The 17,700-nt window shown below is 47.6% G+C and overlaps 3 protein-coding genes and 1 long non-coding RNA gene across 7 annotated transcripts; 2 read left to right on the forward strand and 2 right to left on the reverse strand.

Annotated features, from left to right (window-relative positions):
- Nucleotides 1–4,444: 4,444 nt before the first annotated feature.
- On the forward strand, nucleotides 4,445–6,173 carry rpp25l (ribonuclease P/MRP 25 subunit-like). Of its 2 annotated transcripts, none has more exons than XM_037454635.2 (2): nucleotides 4,445–4,915; nucleotides 5,333–6,173. In XM_037454635.2, exon 2 carries the CDS (start codon nucleotides 5,333–5,335, stop codon nucleotides 5,966–5,968), a length of 636 nt encoding a protein of 211 aa, XP_037310532.2. In that variant the 5' UTR covers nucleotides 4,445–4,915; the 3' UTR covers nucleotides 5,969–6,173. The 2 variants fall into 2 exon arrangements, with proteins under 2 accessions (XP_037310532.2, XP_037310533.2); XM_037454636.2 differs by lacking the exon at nucleotides 4,445–4,915 and adding an exon at nucleotides 4,927–5,109.
- A 117-nt stretch (nucleotides 6,174–6,290) lies between these two features.
- LOC119197923 (gamma-aminobutyric acid type B receptor subunit 2-like) lies at nucleotides 6,291–14,501 on the forward strand. Its single transcript, XM_037454633.2, has 18 exons — nucleotides 6,291–6,895; nucleotides 8,217–8,354; nucleotides 8,455–8,625; nucleotides 8,712–8,813; nucleotides 8,890–8,955; nucleotides 9,114–9,302; nucleotides 9,373–9,615; nucleotides 10,302–10,362; nucleotides 10,444–10,524; nucleotides 10,586–10,736; nucleotides 10,998–11,130; nucleotides 11,237–11,446; nucleotides 11,883–11,990; nucleotides 13,007–13,216; nucleotides 13,292–13,405; nucleotides 13,663–13,750; nucleotides 13,993–14,092; nucleotides 14,179–14,501. The coding sequence occupies exons 1-18, from the start codon at nucleotides 6,653–6,655 to the stop codon at nucleotides 14,351–14,353; spliced, it is 2,583 nt and encodes an 860-aa protein (XP_037310530.2). The 5' UTR covers nucleotides 6,291–6,652; the 3' UTR covers nucleotides 14,354–14,501.
- Nucleotides 7,042–11,381, reverse strand: LOC119197925 (uncharacterized). The gene is made up of 3 exons (XR_009957050.1): nucleotides 11,299–11,381; nucleotides 10,954–11,144; nucleotides 7,042–7,131 (listed from the first exon to the last, which is right to left on the reverse strand). It is a non-coding gene; the product is annotated as an uncharacterized LOC119197925 (long non-coding RNA).
- Nucleotides 14,502–14,594: 93 nt separating the features above from the next.
- On the reverse strand, nucleotides 14,595–16,473 carry mrps12 (mitochondrial ribosomal protein S12). Of its 3 annotated transcripts, none has more exons than XM_037455003.2 (3): nucleotides 16,306–16,473; nucleotides 15,781–15,831; nucleotides 14,595–15,653 (listed from the first exon to the last, which is right to left on the reverse strand). In XM_037455003.2, exons 2-3 carry the CDS (start codon nucleotides 15,827–15,829, stop codon nucleotides 15,271–15,273), a joined length of 432 nt encoding a protein of 143 aa, XP_037310900.1. In that variant the 5' UTR covers nucleotides 15,830–15,831; nucleotides 16,306–16,473; the 3' UTR covers nucleotides 14,595–15,270. The 3 variants fall into 3 exon arrangements, with proteins under 3 accessions (XP_037310900.1, XP_037310902.1, XP_037310901.1); XM_037455005.2 differs by lacking the exon at nucleotides 16,306–16,473 and adding an exon at nucleotides 16,095–16,299; XM_037455004.2 differs by lacking the exon at nucleotides 16,306–16,473 and adding an exon at nucleotides 16,027–16,299.
- Nucleotides 16,474–17,700: the final 1,227 nt, after the last annotated feature.

Raw genomic sequence — 17,700 nt, forward strand, 5'->3', positions numbered from 1 at the left:
AACAGGTTTGGAAGCGTGAACTAAATGACTGAATGGAACTTTAGTAATTCTCTAGTAAAAGCGCTACTAAAGTGTGTGTGTATGAGTGTGTGTGTGGGAGTGTGGTGATTCTGGGGATTTACTGTAGAAACCATGACGTAAATTCTCAGGAATATCGCTGAATGTGTTCCATGTGTTGCTTACTAACGCAGACCGGCTGGCAGCAGAATACTTCCCTTTGTTTTTGCTCACAGATGCAGCCAATTCAAGAGAAGTTTAGACCTCAGAGCCTCTGTGTTGGACCAGAGGGTTCAGCCAGAAAACTCTGAATTCAGAAACGTGTGTCTTTATCTAACATAGGGGAACCCAGAGTCTCCTCATGTAACGTAGAGGGACCCAGAGTCCTCTCATGTAACGTAGAGGGACCCAGAGTCCTCTCATGTAATGTAGAGACACCCAGAGTCCTCTCATGTAACGTAGAGACACCCAGAGTCTCCTCATGTAACGTAGAGGGACCCAGAGTCCTCTCATGTAACGTAGAGGGACCCAGAGTCCTCTCATGTAACGTAGAGGGACCCAGAGTCCTCTCATGTAACGTAGAGGGACCCAGAGTCCTCTCATGTAACGTAGAGGGACCCAGAGTCCTCTCATGTAACGTAGAGACACCCAGAGTCTCCTCATGTAACGTAGAGGGACCCAGAGTCCTCTCATGTAACGTAGAGGGACCCAGAGTCCTCTCATGTAACGTAGAGGGACCCAGAGTCCTCTCATGTAACGTAGAGGGACCCAGAGTCCTCTCATGTAATGTAGAGGGACCCAGAGTCTCCTCATGTAACGTAGAGGGACCCAGAGTCCTCTCATGTAACGTAGAGGGACCCAGAGTCCTCTCATGTAATGTAGAGGGACCCAAAGTCTCCTCATGTAATGTAGAGGGACCCAGAGTCCTCTCATGTAACGTAGAGGGACCCAGAGTCTCCTCATGTAACGTAGAAGGACCCAGAGTCCTCTCATGTAACGTAGAGACACCCAGAGTCCTCTCATGTAACGTAGAGGGACCCAGAGTCCTCTCATGTAACGTAGAGGGACCCAGAGTCTCCTCATGTAACGTAGAGGGACCCAGAGTCCTCTCATGTAACGTAGAGACACCCAGAGTCCTCTCATGTAACGTAGAGGGACCCAGAGTCCTCTCATGTAACGTAGAGGGACCCAGAGTCTCCTCATGTAACGTAGAGACACCCAGAGTCCTCTCATGTAACGTAGAGGGACCCAGAGTCCTCTCATGTAACGTAGAGACACCCAGAGTCCTCTCATGTAATGTAGAGGGACCCAGAGTCCTCTCATGTAATGTAGAGGGACCCAGAGTCCTCTCATGTAATGTAGAGACACCCAGAGTCCTCTCATGTAACGTAGAGGGACCCAGAGTCCTCTCATGTAACGTAGAGACACCCAGAGTCCTCTCATGTAATGTAGAGGGACCCAGAGTCCTCTCATGTAATGTAGAGGGACCCAGAGTCCTCTCATGTAATGTAGAGACACCCAGAGTCCTCTCATGTAACGTAGAGACACCCAGAGTCCTCTCATGTAACGTAGAGGAACCCATAGTCTCCTTATCTAGTAAACATGATACCATAAATGGAATCCCAGCTGCCTCCATTCACAGTATGTGTATCTTTCTTTTTACAGTCAGACTGAGTGGGGGGGGGGAGGGGTGAATTCCTCCAACATATGTTCCGTGCTCCCTTGTAGGGCATTGCCCTTCTGTTTGGACAACGTGGAGCACCGATGTGTATTAAAGCTTCTCTTTAGATCAATCATCACCAACTGATCGTTGACCTCAGTCTTGGTGAAATTGATGTGACCAAACAACGCACTAAATTAGTTAATTTCAGTGCAGCATGAAAAGGAAGTTGACCGGGCTGGATGAACTGTTATAAGAGGCAGTCTGATAGTAGGCCGATTGATTTGGGGATTTTCATCTGTAAAAATGTAATTTCGTACGCAAATGAAGGGAATGGAGCAAAGCAAATAATTCACCTCATTACACTTATTTCTCATTAGATATCATGATTGATTGATATAATATGCATCTTTCAGAACCTTTGGAAAACAATCTTATCAGGAGAGACTCCTCCCTATCTGTGCTTTTCAGCTAACAACATTGATTTAAACATAAAAGAATAACAGTCATTAAAATAGACACACAACAAACACTACAAATAGAATACATTTTGCAGTGTAGTTAAAGAATATGTTAAGAATTAAATGGTGAATGTGTTCCATGTGTTGCTTACTAACGCAGACCGGCTGGCAGCAGAGCACTTCCCTTTTGTTTTTGCTCTCAGATGCAGCCAATTCCAGAGAAGTTTAGACCACAGAGTCTCTGTGTCTCAGAGGGGGTTGGACCAGAGGGTTGTTTTGTAATGTATCTAACTTAGAGGACCATGAAGTCTCCTCATGTAATGTACAGAAACCCAGAGTCTCCTTATCTAACTTAGAGGAACCCAGAGTCTCCTTATCCTGGTGATGATGTGTACATCAGAAACTACTAGAAGAGCTTCAACCCGCTGTGAAGATGTCCTGTCATGTTGTACTAAATAAATGACAACTATGATTATCGAGAGTGGTTAAGTCTTTTAAATACTGAGATTTACCACAGAATCATGGACCGCTTGTTTCACTTGTGGAGGAGCATGAGACTGAACGTGGTGACCACACAGCTGTCAGGTGGCTCAGTCTGGCCAAGATGCTCAGAGGGTACGAGAGCTAAAGGCAGAGATTCCAGAGTTCTGCCAAAACGTGTGAAAGCCCGACAGAGACTAGATTTATCTCACTGAACTGAAACAAATCCAATGAGGTGGTTGGGTGGACTGGGATATTTGTCTTATTGTCCAATGTTATGCACCACCCGCCATGTCAAATTCCTTATATGTCTAACTGATCTGATTCCTGAAATTTACATTAGTTGGATTTTACTTGTAGCTTCTCCATCACACCAGTAGGTGCCGCCAGCAGACTAGCACGTTGAAGTACTTCTTGATGTACTACCTTCATGCAGTGGACTGGCTGCAGCAATTTGAACTCTAAGCTGGTGTTTATATTGTCCCGATCTTGTCAGTGTTAAATCAACACTCAACGAAGTGTTAACAATTTAACTCGGAATAAGTGTCACAATAAATCTGCTCAGTGTTGAATACAACGTCAATTAGCTGCTGCTTTTATCAAATGCAACTTATGTTGCATTTTTAACACATGGTGTTTACATTTTAGCCCACGGAGTACTTCAGGGTTCGGTGCATTGCTCAGGGACACATCGGGAAGCCAGGGATTGAACCAACAACCCTGTGCTCCTGACTCACTCTCACCAATCCATGCACCATATTACATGAAGTTAAGCCTGATACCAAGAACTGTGACACTGTACAGATACATTTCAACCATATCAAAGAGTTCATTTAACTCTACTAAATGAATCTGATCTTCACACTGAATGATGACTCCATCTCTTTCATACAATTGACTCTGTAAGAGTTGAATCTTTTTTCAAGTGTGATTTCAACTTTGCACTTCAACCCTTTTGCTGAATACTGGAAAATAAACTACAACTACATCAACTACATCTAAATCAACTTATTTGATGAAATTGTACTTTCTTGTTTCTTGTTCTTCTCAGTTTGTTTCCTGTTTGAAATGCACGTATTGTAAGTTGCTTTGGATAAAAGCTTCTCTATAACTTATTTTACTTTAGATGTCACCAGTTACTACAGATAAAATGTAAGATAAAAGATCTGCTCTTTGTTCAGCCCCCAGCATCACTGAAGTGCATATTCCTCAATGTTCCTGAATAGTCCTCCGTGTTCCTTAATTGTCTATAATGGTCCTTCATGTTCCTTAATGTTCCTCAATGGTCCTTAATGCATCTTCATGTTCGTTAATGTTTCAGAATGCTCCTTTAAGCCCCCTAATGCTCCTTTATGTTCTTCAAGCCCCCTAATGCTCCTTTATGTTCTTCAATGTTCCTTGATGTTCCTTTATCATTTCATGCCTCTGCATTTGGGGGCTGGGGAGGTGATGAGCTGGAGATCCATGGTCATAGCGGCTGAGTCGATGCTTTTCCAATTCCGTAATGACTTTTGACGCTAAGGTCTAATCTAGTCAGGGCCCTTGAGACCACCTTGACACACAGAGATGATTGACCTGTAGGTTCCTGATGGGAGCCGAGTCAGATGCACCAGATGCAGGGTGGGCCCCTTGGTGCAACATGCTGCTGCAGGTCAAGTCCCTCAAGCAAACTCACAGGAGGGGTGACATGAATATTTAAATCATTAGTGTACATAGTGCAGAGTAAAGAAAGGAGATCACTTATCTCACTACTACTTATACTGTGTTGTGGCTTTATGCTCTCTATATATATATACTGTTATAGTTGTCAGGTACTCGTGTAGGTTATCTAAATCACTGTTAGATACAAACTCACCGAGACGAGGATGGGGCATGGACGACGTACTTTTTACTGGCGGTAAATTCCCTACTCATCTGTCAGACCCGAACCAACGATCACAGAACTCGTAGTGACAGTCAAACACAATCGAGCACCGAGTGTTCGATCCAACATACCACATACTGTGTGTACATGGTTACCTTCATACTGGAGTATTAGTACTTATTCTGTGTGTACATGGTTACCTTCATACTGGAGTATTAGTACTTATTCTGTGTGTACATGGTTCCCTTCATACTGAAGTATTAGTACTTCATCTGTTTGTACATGGTTCCCACGTGGAGTTTAGCTGCCTTCCAGTTGGTTAGTAAAACAAGGCAGTTCACGACAATTGTCGTCGATCGACGGTGACGTAAATTGTGGGGTGACGTAAACTGTGGGAGGGAGTTAAAAGTAAACCTGTGGGGCGCTGCGTGGCCGACAGCAAACAACCCGCAGGTAAGATGTTTGTTTTGTTTGACCCTTGTCGATGGTTTAAACATGACGTCACATCTCTTTTATGGTGTGGTCACGCGCATAACGGAAGTTAGCTTCCAGCGTTTCCATTTAGCTGCTAGCTCAGACGCAGTTGCTAACACGGCTACTAATGAAGTCTGCTCACATTATTCTACTTAAGTTGAACTATCTGCGAGGTAATGTTTAGTCTTCTTCTTCCTTTATTTAACGGTTATCTGACAATTAATGAAATCCATGTGTTTATCACCGCGCTTGGCTCCGTTGAAAATACGGTAGATTGAACTTTTCCTTCGTCATCAACGAGCTGCTCTGACGTCAGAGCAGCTCGTTGATGGCTCGTGTGGATGTAAAGCTGCCGTTCTGTGATTATTCATGCTGTCTGTCTCTGCCTCCCTCCAGATGGAGAACTACAGGAAGACTCGCTCGGTGGAGCTCCCGTCTGTGTGTCCTTTCCCGGCTCTCCCCCCCGACACGCCGGAGGTCCGAGTGAGAGACGGCAGTAAGATCCGTCACCCGCTGCGCTTCGCTCTCAGCCGCATGGAGGAGAGGCGAGCGGCAGGAAGCGGGGCCACGGAGGGACACGCCTGCCGACAGATCGTCCTCACGGCAAGCGGAAAAGGCGTGTCCAAAGCCATCACGTGTGCAGAGATGGTCAAACGGCGGGTGGGGGGCCTGCATCAGCTCACCCAGCTGCAGTTCAGCACGGTGGAGGAGGTCTGGGACCCTCTGGAGGCCACCGCCGGCTTGGACAGCCTCACTGTCAGCAGGAACCTTCCCAACATCTGGATCCTCCTCTCCAGAGACACGCTGGACCGCAGCCAGCCCGGCTACCAGGAACCGGGACGCCACGACAACCTGTGGGCCCACGAGGAGGAGGCAGGAGGACCAAGATCAGGATCCAAGCGGAAAAAGGCAGGAGGAGGAGGAGGAGGAGGAGGAGCAGCAGCAAGAGGAGGAGGAGCTGGAAAAGGACGGAGACCCAGTCGTGAGTCAAAGGACAGATCTAAATTAACAGTGGATGTTAAGAGCACATAAAGACAAACCATGGGACGTTGAGAGGACATTCAGACAATCAGTGGACATTTGGAGGACCTGATCAATGAAAACATGACTTGTAATTGATTTGTAGTTGATTTACTAAAACCGGATACAACGTCTCGACAGAGTTCACTTTTCATTCTTCTGTCCCAGCAATGTAAACCAGGAAATCTGAGTAAATAATTAAAGATGTTTACTCTGATTCTGCTGATGTTGGTTTGACTGGTGCCCCCCCAAGGTCCCTTTAGGAAACCTCGTTCAGCCCTAACCCCAGAAGGTCCAGCACTACGTTCTGGGTCTCCTGAGAGGAGGAGCTCTGCTTCCACCATGTGTGTAGACTATGTTCTCTGGTGGTGCCCGGGGAGCAGGAAGGGGCTGGGTGTCTTGCTCGGGTACATGTGACATGTGACACGGAGCAGCCGGGGGGGGGGGTTCCATGCGCCGCAGTCGCCCCCATTTACTGGCTCAGGACCACTTTAAAGTCCCTCACTGATCCCTCAATGTGTGAATCTAATGTTCTGGTGGCCTTTAGAGGATAAGGAGGAAGTGGACCTGTGTCCTGGACCCGTCTGCCTTTGACCCCCACCCCTCCCCATGCGACATCTGGTGTCCAGGTTGATCCTGTAATCCCCCGGGCCGCTTACAGGATTACCAGATCTCTGCTGGGAGCAGCAGACCAACATGATGGAGGCGCTCGGGCTGCTGCTGGTCTGCTGGCTCCTGTTCGGGGTGGAACCGGTACCGGCTCAGGTACGCCACCCTCTGCCCGTGCTCTGGATGATGCCTGCGGCCCCCGTGTCGGGTGGGGGGGGAAACCTGGAGGCCGGCGTGGCTACTGCGGTCCGACTGGCTTTGGAGGACCTGAAGAAACAAGCAGCTCCGCTGGGAGACTACGAGATCCAGTTCCATGTGCTGGACTCACAGGTGACTTGAAGTAGATGTACTTGTGATACTTTGTGATATATAATGAGATATGGTAATACCTCATTATATATCTCCTCAATAAACAAACCCCTACATTCCTGTTGTAATGTTAATTTATCACCAAACAGCGTCGGGGGGGGGGGGGGGGGGTCGTACAAACAAGGTCCTCACCTGTTTGATGCTTGGCGCTCAGCACTGAGCGGAGGAGGCGGGGCTTGTGAGCGCTGCAGAGCATGCTGGGGAGAAAGTCTAACAATAACCCATTGTTGATGACAGTCATTTTTATTCTTTAATATTGATGAATGAAGACAACATTGGGCTCCAGTTGGGGGGGGGGGGGGAGAATCTATGTGCACGCATATCTATCTGTGCACGCGCTGGACAGCTAGCATGGATCGCTCATTAGCATTAGCATCACATGTGATGTGTTTTCTCATTGGTTCCCTCCCTCGTTTTACTTCTTTCGTCCTACTTCAAACCAACACAGTGCCACAATTCTCCTTCGCTTTGGAACTGAGGACAAATAGACCTTGTTAACATTAAAGAAAAAATGAAATGTTTGTTTTATATTATATTAAAACTACATATTTGACTTAATATCAATATATTGTACAAACCATAGACAAAATATGCAAGAGATGGACAAGAGGATGGTGTTGTGTGGTGGCTTGTGATTGTTGGGATTCTTCCTAAGCAATGGGAATGTTACTTTACATCACATGTCACTTAGCTGACGCTTTTATCCAAAGCGACGTACAATGAGTGCATTTCCACATAAAGATACAAACTCAGAAGAACAAGAAAGTACATCTTTCATCAAATGTGTGTCAAACTCCTGTCAATGTGCAAATAACAGGAAGAAATGAACACTAATACATCAATAAGGTTTCTAACAAAAGTGCAATTAGAATTTCTTTCAGAAGCTTTTTGAATCATTTTTTCATTCCATAATTTGGTTCCCCTGAAACTCGTAGGAAGGATTTAAGAAGATGAAGATTGACAAGCTGAGTGTGGGAAATAACTGAAGCAGGACTTGAAATGATCATCAATACTTCTTTCACCTAAAAGGAACTTTAAAGATAAAAATGAAAGGTCATAAATTAGTGAGAATCTGCAGTTTGTGGAATAAAGCAGCCACCGAGATGTTGCAATCCAACAAAACGTTTGTGGAGGACCAGCAGAACATCCCGACTGCCACTACGTCCTCTGAAGTACTATGAAGAAGAAATTGCTCTTTGTTAGAAGTGGACTGGCTGTGGTCTTCTGTCCCCGAGGAGGCCTTAGGTGGACCCGCTGGTTAAAGTTCTCCTTGTGTTCTCAGTGTGACTCTTCGGAATCCATCAAAGCCCTGTTCGACGCCATGTGGGTGGAGCCCAACTACCTGCTGCTGTTTGGGGGGGTGTGTCCGTCCGTGACGGCGCTCATCGCCCGCTCTCTGCCGGCGCTCGACCTGCTGCAGGTACACAGCCGGTCCGCCACACCTGGTTAACCTCACTGGTCTACCAAACCAGGTCCAACGCTCCAGTCAAACCGACCCACCACTAACAAACGTGTCTCAGGTGTCCTTCTCAGACTCGTCCCCCAGCCTGTCCAACAGGAAGTGGTATGGGAACCTGTTCAGCACGGTGCCTTCGGACCGGGCCTTGAACCAGGCCACGGTGAAGCTGCTGCAGCGCTTCAAGTGGACCCGGGTCGGAGTGATCTCTCAGGAGCAACCCAGACTCTCAGAGGTGATCCTCTACTCCAGTCACAGGGGGGGGGGGGTCTTCTCACATCTCTTCTGTGGCCTCGTGTGTGATTCTTTGTTCTGGTCCAGGTGAAGAAGGATCTGAGCAGACAGCTGCTGAAGGCAGATGTGCAGGTTGTTTCTTCAGAAAGTCTCTCTGAAGACGTCTGTAGCAGCTTGAAGAGGCTCAAGGTATGACGCAGGTTTGGTCCTGGACCTGATGGACCCCTTTTGCTCGGCCCTCTCAATGCTGCTGCTTGATTTACAGGAACGAGACGTTCGGGTCATCATCGGTCTCTTCGAGGAGGAGTCTGTCTCTGAGGTTTTCTGCTGCGTAAGTTTCTCCATGGACTGAAGTAGGATCGTCCTTCATTTAAGCTTAAATATGAATACCTTTCACACTTTAAGAATACCTACTGTATCTTGTAGGCCACCGTAGTCCTCCAGCACTTGTAAAGAGAGGAAGGTCAGTCTGTGGCCTCTGTCCTTCAGGCCTACAGGCTCAACATGTTTGGAGCCCGGTACCAGTGGCTGGTGGTTGATGGTGGAACATCTGGATGGAGGTTTGAAAAGCAGGTTCCTGGATGTACGGCCAACAGTCTGCTGATGGCAGCCAACGGATCCATCAGGATGCAGATAAGGCGGCTCGGTAACGCAAAGACACCGGGGATCTCTGGACGGGTCAGTAACCACGACGAACCTACTCCCACTAACACACTGCCACATCTAACCATCTGGCCCGTCTCCTCAGACCCCTCAAGACTACCAGGACTCGTATGTCCGAAAGCTGACCCAGGAGGGGTCGAAGGTCAGCCCCCTCCACTCTTTTGCCTATGACGCTGTGTGGGTGACTGCCAAAGCTCTGACTCAGGTGATGGAGGCGATGAAGCACAGAGAGAAGTATAGCAGCAGGAGAAACGGGAGCCTCAGTGGGGAAGAAGTCCAGAGGACACTGCTGGAGGCTGTGAAGCAGACGCAGTTTGAAGGAGTCACGGTGAGCTCGCTGACAAACCGGAAGTAGTACACCTTTAGCACGACACACCTGTAGCACGACACACCTGTAGCACGACACACCTGTAGCACCCAACGACACACCTGTAGCACCCAACCACACACCTGTAGCACAACACACCTGTAGCACCCAACGACACACCTGTAGCACGACACACCTGTAGCACGACACACCTATAGCACCCAACGACACACCTGTAGCACAACACACCTGTAGCACGACACACCTATAGCACCCAACGACACACCTGTAGCACGACACACCTATAGCACCCAACGACACACCTGTAGCACGACACACCTATAGCACCCAACGACACACCTGTAGCACGACACACCTATAGCACCCAACGACACACCTGTAGCACGACACACCTATAGCACCCAACGACACACCTGTAGCACCCAACGACACACCTGTAGCACCCAACGACACACCTGTAGCACGACACACCTGTAGCACCCAACGACACACCTGTAGCACGACACACCTGTAGCACGACACACCTGTAGCACCCAACGACACACCTGTAGCACGACACACCTGTAGCACGCCAACGACACACCTGCAGCACGCCGGCGACGCACCTGTAATTTATCTGTAGTACATATATACAGTACGTGAAGTGTATATTTGTACACATATAATTGTACAAATGTGTTTTTCAGGGTTCGGTGTTCTTTCGTAACGGAGAGAGAATGACGGCAATCGATCTGATCCAGTTTCAAGGTGAAAGATGCTTGACTGTTGTTATTGTTACCGATCAGCGCTATATTGATCATTGGTTATTGATTAGCAGTGTGTCCTCAGGCAGCAGTGGGGTGTCAGTGGGGGACTTCAGTACGTCCACACAGCAGCTGCGACTGATGAGCCACCTGCTGAAGTTCCCAGGTGAGACCCTGAACGCATCACAGAGCGTCTCAATGTCGATGCTAACCGTGTGCTGCTGCAGGACAAGGACCGACCAGAGACCGCACCCTGGTCGTGGTGCAGCGGCAGCATGTCAGCTTCCTGCTGTATGGCATTATATCATCAGCTGCAGCTGGGACCATCTTCATCACGCTGGCCCTACTCTTCTTCACCGCCATCTGCCGCAAACACCGGTGCGTCCTCTCATTCCTGTCTGCTACACCCGTAGTAAATAAAGGGTAAACAATCTGTACATTCACACACTGATGACAGGACCCATCATATTCATGATTTACCATACGCACTATCCTTCTATGTGATGTTTTTGTGACGGATCCTCAATTTACAATAAGCAATAATTACGATTCAAAAATACAAAGAATTGATTTTGGAGAAGGGAAAAATGCCCACCTGGGTACAGAAACACTTGAGAGCAGGTGTTGTTGTGTCTGCAGGCCGCTCACGCTCAGCGATGGATCGGAGGACGAGCTGCTGCTGCTCGGCGTCCTGCTGTCCTCCTCCTCCATCTTGGTCTCTGGTCTGGACGGAACCTCGTGGTCCCTCTGGACCTCTGAGCTCCTCTGCTCCGTGAGTGCAGATCGCTGCTTGGAGGAATCCCACAATCACTCATACATTTTAGTCAGGAGGACTGCTCCTATTGTTCTCATCTACAACTACATTGATGTGGCAACAGGTGCGCCTGTGGACCATCTCTCTGGGCCACACGGTGGCCTTCAGCGTTCTGTTCATCCGAACCTGGAGGCTTCACTCGCTCTGCAGCGTGAGACACAAGCCGGCGGGCCGCGTTCTGCTGCTGCTGCTGCTGCTGCTCGATGTGTCGCTTTTAATCGCCTGGCAGACCCTGGACCCTCTCAGGAGGGTGGAGCTCCAGCTGAGAACACAGGTAACAACCACACGGGAAGGTTCCCCCATCCATCTATCATCAGGAACATATGATATTTATGAAGAACTCCAACAGTGTGGAGTAGTGTGATGCACTGGGAGCCGCAAGGTTGTCGGTTTGAATCCCAGCTGCTCCATGTTGAAGTGTCCCTGAGCAAGACACTTGACCCCTAACTGCTCCCCAGGCAAAATGTAACGCATGGGTTATAATGCAATGTAAGTCAGCTAAATGACACGTAAAGTGATCTTTGACTTTCATTCATTTGTCTTCTATTGTTAATTGTTAAGTAAAACTGTATATAAATGAAGTGCATACATAGTTTTGTTGTGGAGTATAAATTACAAAGGAGCAGTACGGTGAAATATGAACGTAGGTTCCACCTTTGACCCCAATGAAGGCTGACCCGAGGCTGATGTTCTAATCCGTTTTCCTTCAGAGCGTCTCGGCTCAGGACGAACTCGTCCAGATGTTTTCTGAAAGCTGCAGCAGCTCCAACATGCAGCTGTGGACCACTGCTGTGTGCGGATCCAAAGCTCCTCCAATGGTCCGTTCTGTTTCGTAGAACCAGACAGTGATAGAACCATGGACCCATGGACCTCACCTCATGCTGTCAGGGCAAAACAAACAAACAAACAAACAAACAAACAAACACGCGTAGACAAACCAGCAGGCACATAACACTGCTACCCCCTCGCAGGCCGGCTTGCTCATAACTGGCTGGCCTGTTAGCGCGTTAGCTCGTTCGTCGCAAATGAGCAGATTTGGGAAATCGATTTAGGGCACCTTTTAGCACTTTAGCCTTTTAGAACTACAGAGTCATAGAACTACAGAGCCATAGAACAATAGAGCCATAGAACTATAGAGCCATAGAACTATAGAGCCATAGAACAACAGAGCCATAGAACTATAGAGCCATAGAACAACAGAGCCATAGAACAACAGAGCCATAGAACTATAGAGCCATAGAACAATAGAGCCATAGAACTATAGAGCCATAGAACAATAGAGCCATAGAACTATAGAGCCATAGAACTATAGAGCCATAGAACAATAGAGCCATAGAACTATAGAGCCATAGAACAATAGAGCCATAGAACAACAGAGCCATAGAACTATAGAGCCATAGAACTATAGAGCCATAGAACTATAGAGCCATAGAACTATAGAGCCATAGAACTATAGAGCCATAGAACAATAGAGCCATAGAACTATAGAGCCATAGAACTATAGAGCCATAGAACAATAGAGCCATAGAACAACAGAGCCATAGAACTACAGAGCCATAGAACAATAGAGCCATAGAGCTATAGAGCCATAGAACTATAGAGCCATAGAACAATAGAGCCATAGAACTATAGAGCCATAGAACTATAGAGCCATAGAACTATAGAGCCATAGAACTATAGAGCCATAGAACTACAGAGCCATAGAACTACAGAGCCATAGAACTATAGAGCCATAGAACTACAGAGCCATAGAACTACAGAGCCATAGAACTATAGAGCCATAGAACTATAGAGCCATAGAACCATAAGGTTCTGCTCCCTCTCTTTGCTCCAGGCGCTGGGCTGTCTGTTGGTGTGGAGCGTGAGGACACGGGGTCGTCCGGAACCTTTCACACTGTGTGTAGTTGCAGTGACGACCTTCAGTGTGTTCGGCCTGCTGGCGTCACTGCTGACGGCCCACAATCCTCCCCTCCAGCTGGGAGTCAGCGGCGGCCTCGTCCTCTGCTGCAACCTATTCGTCCTTGGCTGGCTGTTCGGACCGAAGGTCAGCGTGACCTTCAGAGAAGCGAGAGGCGGCGTCTTGGTGCTCAGTTCCTTTGACATGGTCCTTTCTCTTTAGTTCCTGTATGGAGACGATGAGCTGAGAGACAAAGAAGAAGAAGAAGAAGTAGAGGAGCAGAGGGGGAGGAGGCTGAGCGGCCTCAACCTGCAGCTCTGGAGTCACAGCGCACAGGTGAATGAGTTGAGGTCGGAATGAGTTGATGCCGCAGCCATGTGCCACAATGTGTTATAAGCCAAGTTTTATGTGCCACCTTCCATGTATCATGTGTCATATGCTTCCTTCTATGTGACACATGCTACTCTCTATGCGCTATGGTCCATGTGTCACGTGTCATACGCTACCTTCTATGTGCCATTCGTCACGTGTCATATGCCACATTCTATGTGTTTTGTTCCATGTGTCACATGACGCATGAGTTTTCTTTTCAGCTGGATTCAGACATAGAAACCCTCAGCTTGCAGCTCTGTGAGGCGACGCAACCGACGCTTCAGCGCGGGACCAAAGGACGAAACTCAGGTGAAAACACAGAATGGTGTGAATACTGATCTGAAATCAGCTCAGCTGCACCACACACTCAGGATTTATTTAGCTTAGTACAAAGATTGGAAGCAAGAGAAAACAGTTAGCTTAGCCCTCGCGCCATCAGAAGAGGAAGCCCAACGGTCTTGGTAGTCATCCTGCAGAAAAACAGACATCTCGGAGAAATGATTGATTATATATATATATATATGACTGATTGAACCCTGTGTGCTCAGCAGGCGGACTCAGATCCGTGATGTGGTCCCACGAGGTCTTCTATGAGGAACAGAGCCTGGCTTGCAACTCTTTGAGTCCTGACGGCATCAACTCTCCTGAACAGTGAGAAACATCCCTCATCCCCACGTGTCACTGCAGGAGTTATCTTCTTAAATCAGGCTGTTGTACTTATACTGCCATCCTGTCAGTGTGAGGCGCCGCCTGTCTGTCCAGCTGCCGATCCTCCACCACTCCTACCTGCCGGCTGGCGGGGTCAGGGCCAGCAGCTCCAGGCTGTTCCGGGACGACAACTACTTCCTGTTTCCCGACCAATCAGACGGTGGCTGTGACCATGTCACTGAGTGCTCACGACCACAGGAGTAGTGACAGAAGGACTCTTTTACTTCTATACCGCATTCATTTGTCACATTTATTTGCCAACAGTGTTGGCTGCCCAAAAATGTAATCTGTAACGTATTCCGATTCATTAACTAATCGGAGTATTGTATTGTGAATACTTGGATGAATAGTTTTTTTTCACATACAAACGAAGCATTCAAGTGCATTTTGACAAAATAATAAAGACAAAATAGAACATCTTACAAAGGCAAATGGGGCCACGGAAAAAGTTTTACCTTAATTTATTTGCCTTGTAGAATTTAGTAAGATTAAGTGCAAATACATCAATAGATGGTTAATAGATAGTTTAGCACACAGAGGGGGGAAGAAAAAAAAAAGTGATACCCGTCCCTATGTTGGAGGGAGGCAGGCTTACTGTGATTCAACCTGTGGCAGACCGGATGGTCCTGGTTTAAAGCTGATGAAGACATTAACAAACCTGTGGAGAAAGACGGATGCATCAGTAGTCAGGATTCACGTCGAATCGCTTCCGTTGCAGGTAACGCACCCAAAATACAGCTGGAACCCCAGGAAGGTGCCGTTGGATTCATAGAATGGGCGAATTCGCCAAATGTCAAACATGGCGCATCGCTAGGCATTATGGGTAATCTCAGTGCTGCCGCTGGTGGTTGGAGGTTCGGCGGTATGTAATCTAGACCGGTGGTATATGGACATACATAAATAAATGAATATGTATACGGAAATGACCATTTGTGCTTTACGTTGACCCCTTTAATACGATTCCTGCTCATATGCTCAACACTTTAGAACAGAAACAGCTGCAGGGATCAATAAAGCGTTTGATTTCAACACGATGGATCTGATCCTCAGTGCCTTGTTGCACACTCCCTCTTCTTCACGGGTTTAGAATTGTGTCCATCAAAACATGGTTGCCCCCTCCTCTACTGCTTCTTCTTCACCACGTGGGCACAGTCGTATTTGCCCCTGACCACCGTGAGCTTGACCCCCGGAAGGTCCTGCGTCCTCCCCCCCTGAACCAGCACCACATTGTGCTCCTGCAGGTTGTGTCCCTCCCCGGGGATGAAGACCACGGCTTCCTTCCCATTGGACAGGCGCACCCGGGCGCATTTCCTGTTGGCGGAGTTGGGCTTCTTGGGCTTCCGGATCATGGTCTTCAGCACCACAGCCTTCAGCTGGGGGCAGCCGAAAGTGGCACCAATGGACTTGTGCGGCGCTTTGGGCTTCCCCACGCGGTGCATCTGGTTCAGGGTGGCCATGGTCCTGGAGAGGACGGGACCCCCCCAGGCAGATGCATGCTGGGACGCTAGGAATAAGAGAAGGAAGATAAACAATCGGGGTTTAGACGTCAAATACTGCAATACCCATGAGCCTAAGCGCCTAAACTCAGGGACTCACTCACCTGGAGACGAGCCCTTGAGGGTCGAACTCACCTTGAAACAGAGATGTCAGCACCGGTCTCAGGCTCCACATGGAGGACATGTCTGAATGTAAAGAGAGAAGAATAATCAGTGAGGCCAAGCCCCTCTTTGAAGTTCAAAAATGACCTCTGAGAATCTAACCACCTTTCCTTGACCTCTGTGGAAAACATCACAGGGTTAAGGAAAGATGGCTAGGAGAGTTTGTGAGGAGTTAGGAAAAGACCAGAAACAATCAAAGACGAAGCTCTAACTTCTTACTTCGCTCAGCAGACAAGCAGGAAGAAGATGAGGTCCTCGACTAAAACTTCAAGCTTCCTGATGCTAACCCAGTACACAGCGGGACCGAGACCTTGGGAGAACCGGGCTCCTCCTCCGTGACTTCGTGGAGGACCCGGACCTCTTTTAGTGAACGGACTGTGGTGATGAGAAAGGACCTCGAACACACCGGCTACGTGCTAATGCTAGTAGCGTAGCTAACGGGAGCTAGCCCGCTATCAGAGGACAAGCGGTCACGTGAAAGCTTCTCGCGTCACTTACCGGCTCGTCGGATGTATGTCAGCGTATCAATTATCACCGTGAGACAATCCGAAGATACGTTTTTTACGTTAAATTAAATGAAGGACTTAACATCGTAGCGTGACCGACGTCAACTCATGCGCACCGGAAGTACTCTGCCAACACGTGCTTCCTGTTTCCACCCCCCGCCAAAATAAGAGATTTGGATTTGATGTGACCTTCGTAGCTCTGTCTGTGTGTTGAGGGTCATCATCCTGCTGCAGGATAAACACTCAAGTCTTCTGCAGACCATCATGTCCTCTTCAAGGATTGTCCTGTACTTGTCTGCGTCCATCTTTCCCTCGTTGTGACTGGTTTCCTGCTGAGAGAAGCATCCCGTCAGCATGATGCTACACCACCACGTTTCCCTGTTGGGGTGGTGTGCTCGGGGTGACGGGTGGTGTTGGTCTTTCCTCCACACAACTATTTGCATTGAGGCCAAGAAGTTCCATTCTGCTCTCTGAGCACAGCACCTTCTTCCACGTGTTGCTGTGTCTCCTACATAGTGTTAAACTCCAAAAAGGATTTCTTCTGGTTTACTTTTGATAGCGTCTTTCTTGCTGCCACTCATCCATAACGGACAGATCAGTGGAGGACACGTAGTAGTTGTCGTTTTGGATGGATTCTGTTCCTCAGCTGAGTCCCCATGAGCCTCTTGGTTGGTAATTATGTGACTTGTGAAGCCAATTGGTGGCACCCGATCTTTGTAAGGGGTTTTACAGTAAAGGGGCTGAATCCTTATTCACTCAACACTTTTCAGATTCATATTGGAAATAAATGTATATCCATGTACACGTTCCCCAGCTTCCAGACTATTCTGTGTAGGTCCATTAAAGTTCTAATCTTAATGAAATAAAGTAGAACCTGTGGTAATACCATGACAAGATGGAGAAAAGTTCAACGGGGTTGAATACTTATGCAAGGCGCTGTGTACATATATATATTAATATTTATATTTGATATATATATATATATATTTATTTGACTTTGTTCACATGACGAGGCTGTCTCTATGACAACCTGACCTTGAAACCATCAGATACGACCTTGACCTCCGACTCGTTCTTGTTTCATTTAGTTTGCGTCCAGATGTAATAATCTTGTTCTCTTTTGTATCCGGTGTGTCTTTTATTGTTGTAATATAATTAAAATTATTTAATGAACCTGGCCTGAGTATTTACCAACAAACTTTCTCAAAATCTGCAAACAAAGAAGTAAACATTAAAATGATTACAAATGAAGTAAGGGAACGTTCTCTAGAGGGTAGGACAGCACGTGTTAGGGATTATTAATGAACAATGATAATAAAAATAATTATATAACGGTCAGAGCTCAAGCTGCTATCAGCCAGCTCCACATGTATAAAGGTCTCTTATT

This window comes from Pungitius pungitius, chromosome 11 (assembly GCF_949316345.1).
Source record: "Pungitius pungitius chromosome 11, fPunPun2.1, whole genome shotgun sequence".
Taxonomy (NCBI): domain Eukaryota; kingdom Metazoa; phylum Chordata; class Actinopteri; order Perciformes; family Gasterosteidae; genus Pungitius; species Pungitius pungitius.

Bases quoted from the DNA above. Each gene is read 5' to 3' on its own strand.
- rpp25l (XM_037454635.2), top strand. From the start codon at position 5,333: ATGGAGAACTACAGGAAGACTCGCTCGGTGGAGCTCCCGTCTGTGTGT.
- LOC119197923 (XM_037454633.2), top strand. From the start codon at position 6,653: ATGATGGAGGCGCTCGGGCTGCTGCTGGTCTGCTGGCTCCTGTTCGGG. The intron at 8,814-8,889 runs GTATGACGCAGG...CTTGATTTACAG, and splicing joins GCAGCTTGAAGAGGCTCAAG to GAACGAGACGTTCGGGTCAT. The intron at 10,363-10,443 runs GTGAAAGATGCT...GTGTGTCCTCAG, and splicing joins CGATCTGATCCAGTTTCAAG to GCAGCAGTGGGGTGTCAGTG.
- mrps12 (XM_037455003.2), bottom strand. From the start codon at position 15,829: ATGTCCTCCATGTGGAGCCTGAGACCGGTGCTGACATCTCTGTTTCAA. The intron at 15,654-15,780 runs GTGAGTTCGACC...TCTTATTCCTAG, and splicing joins GCTGACATCTCTGTTTCAAG to CGTCCCAGCATGCATCTGCC.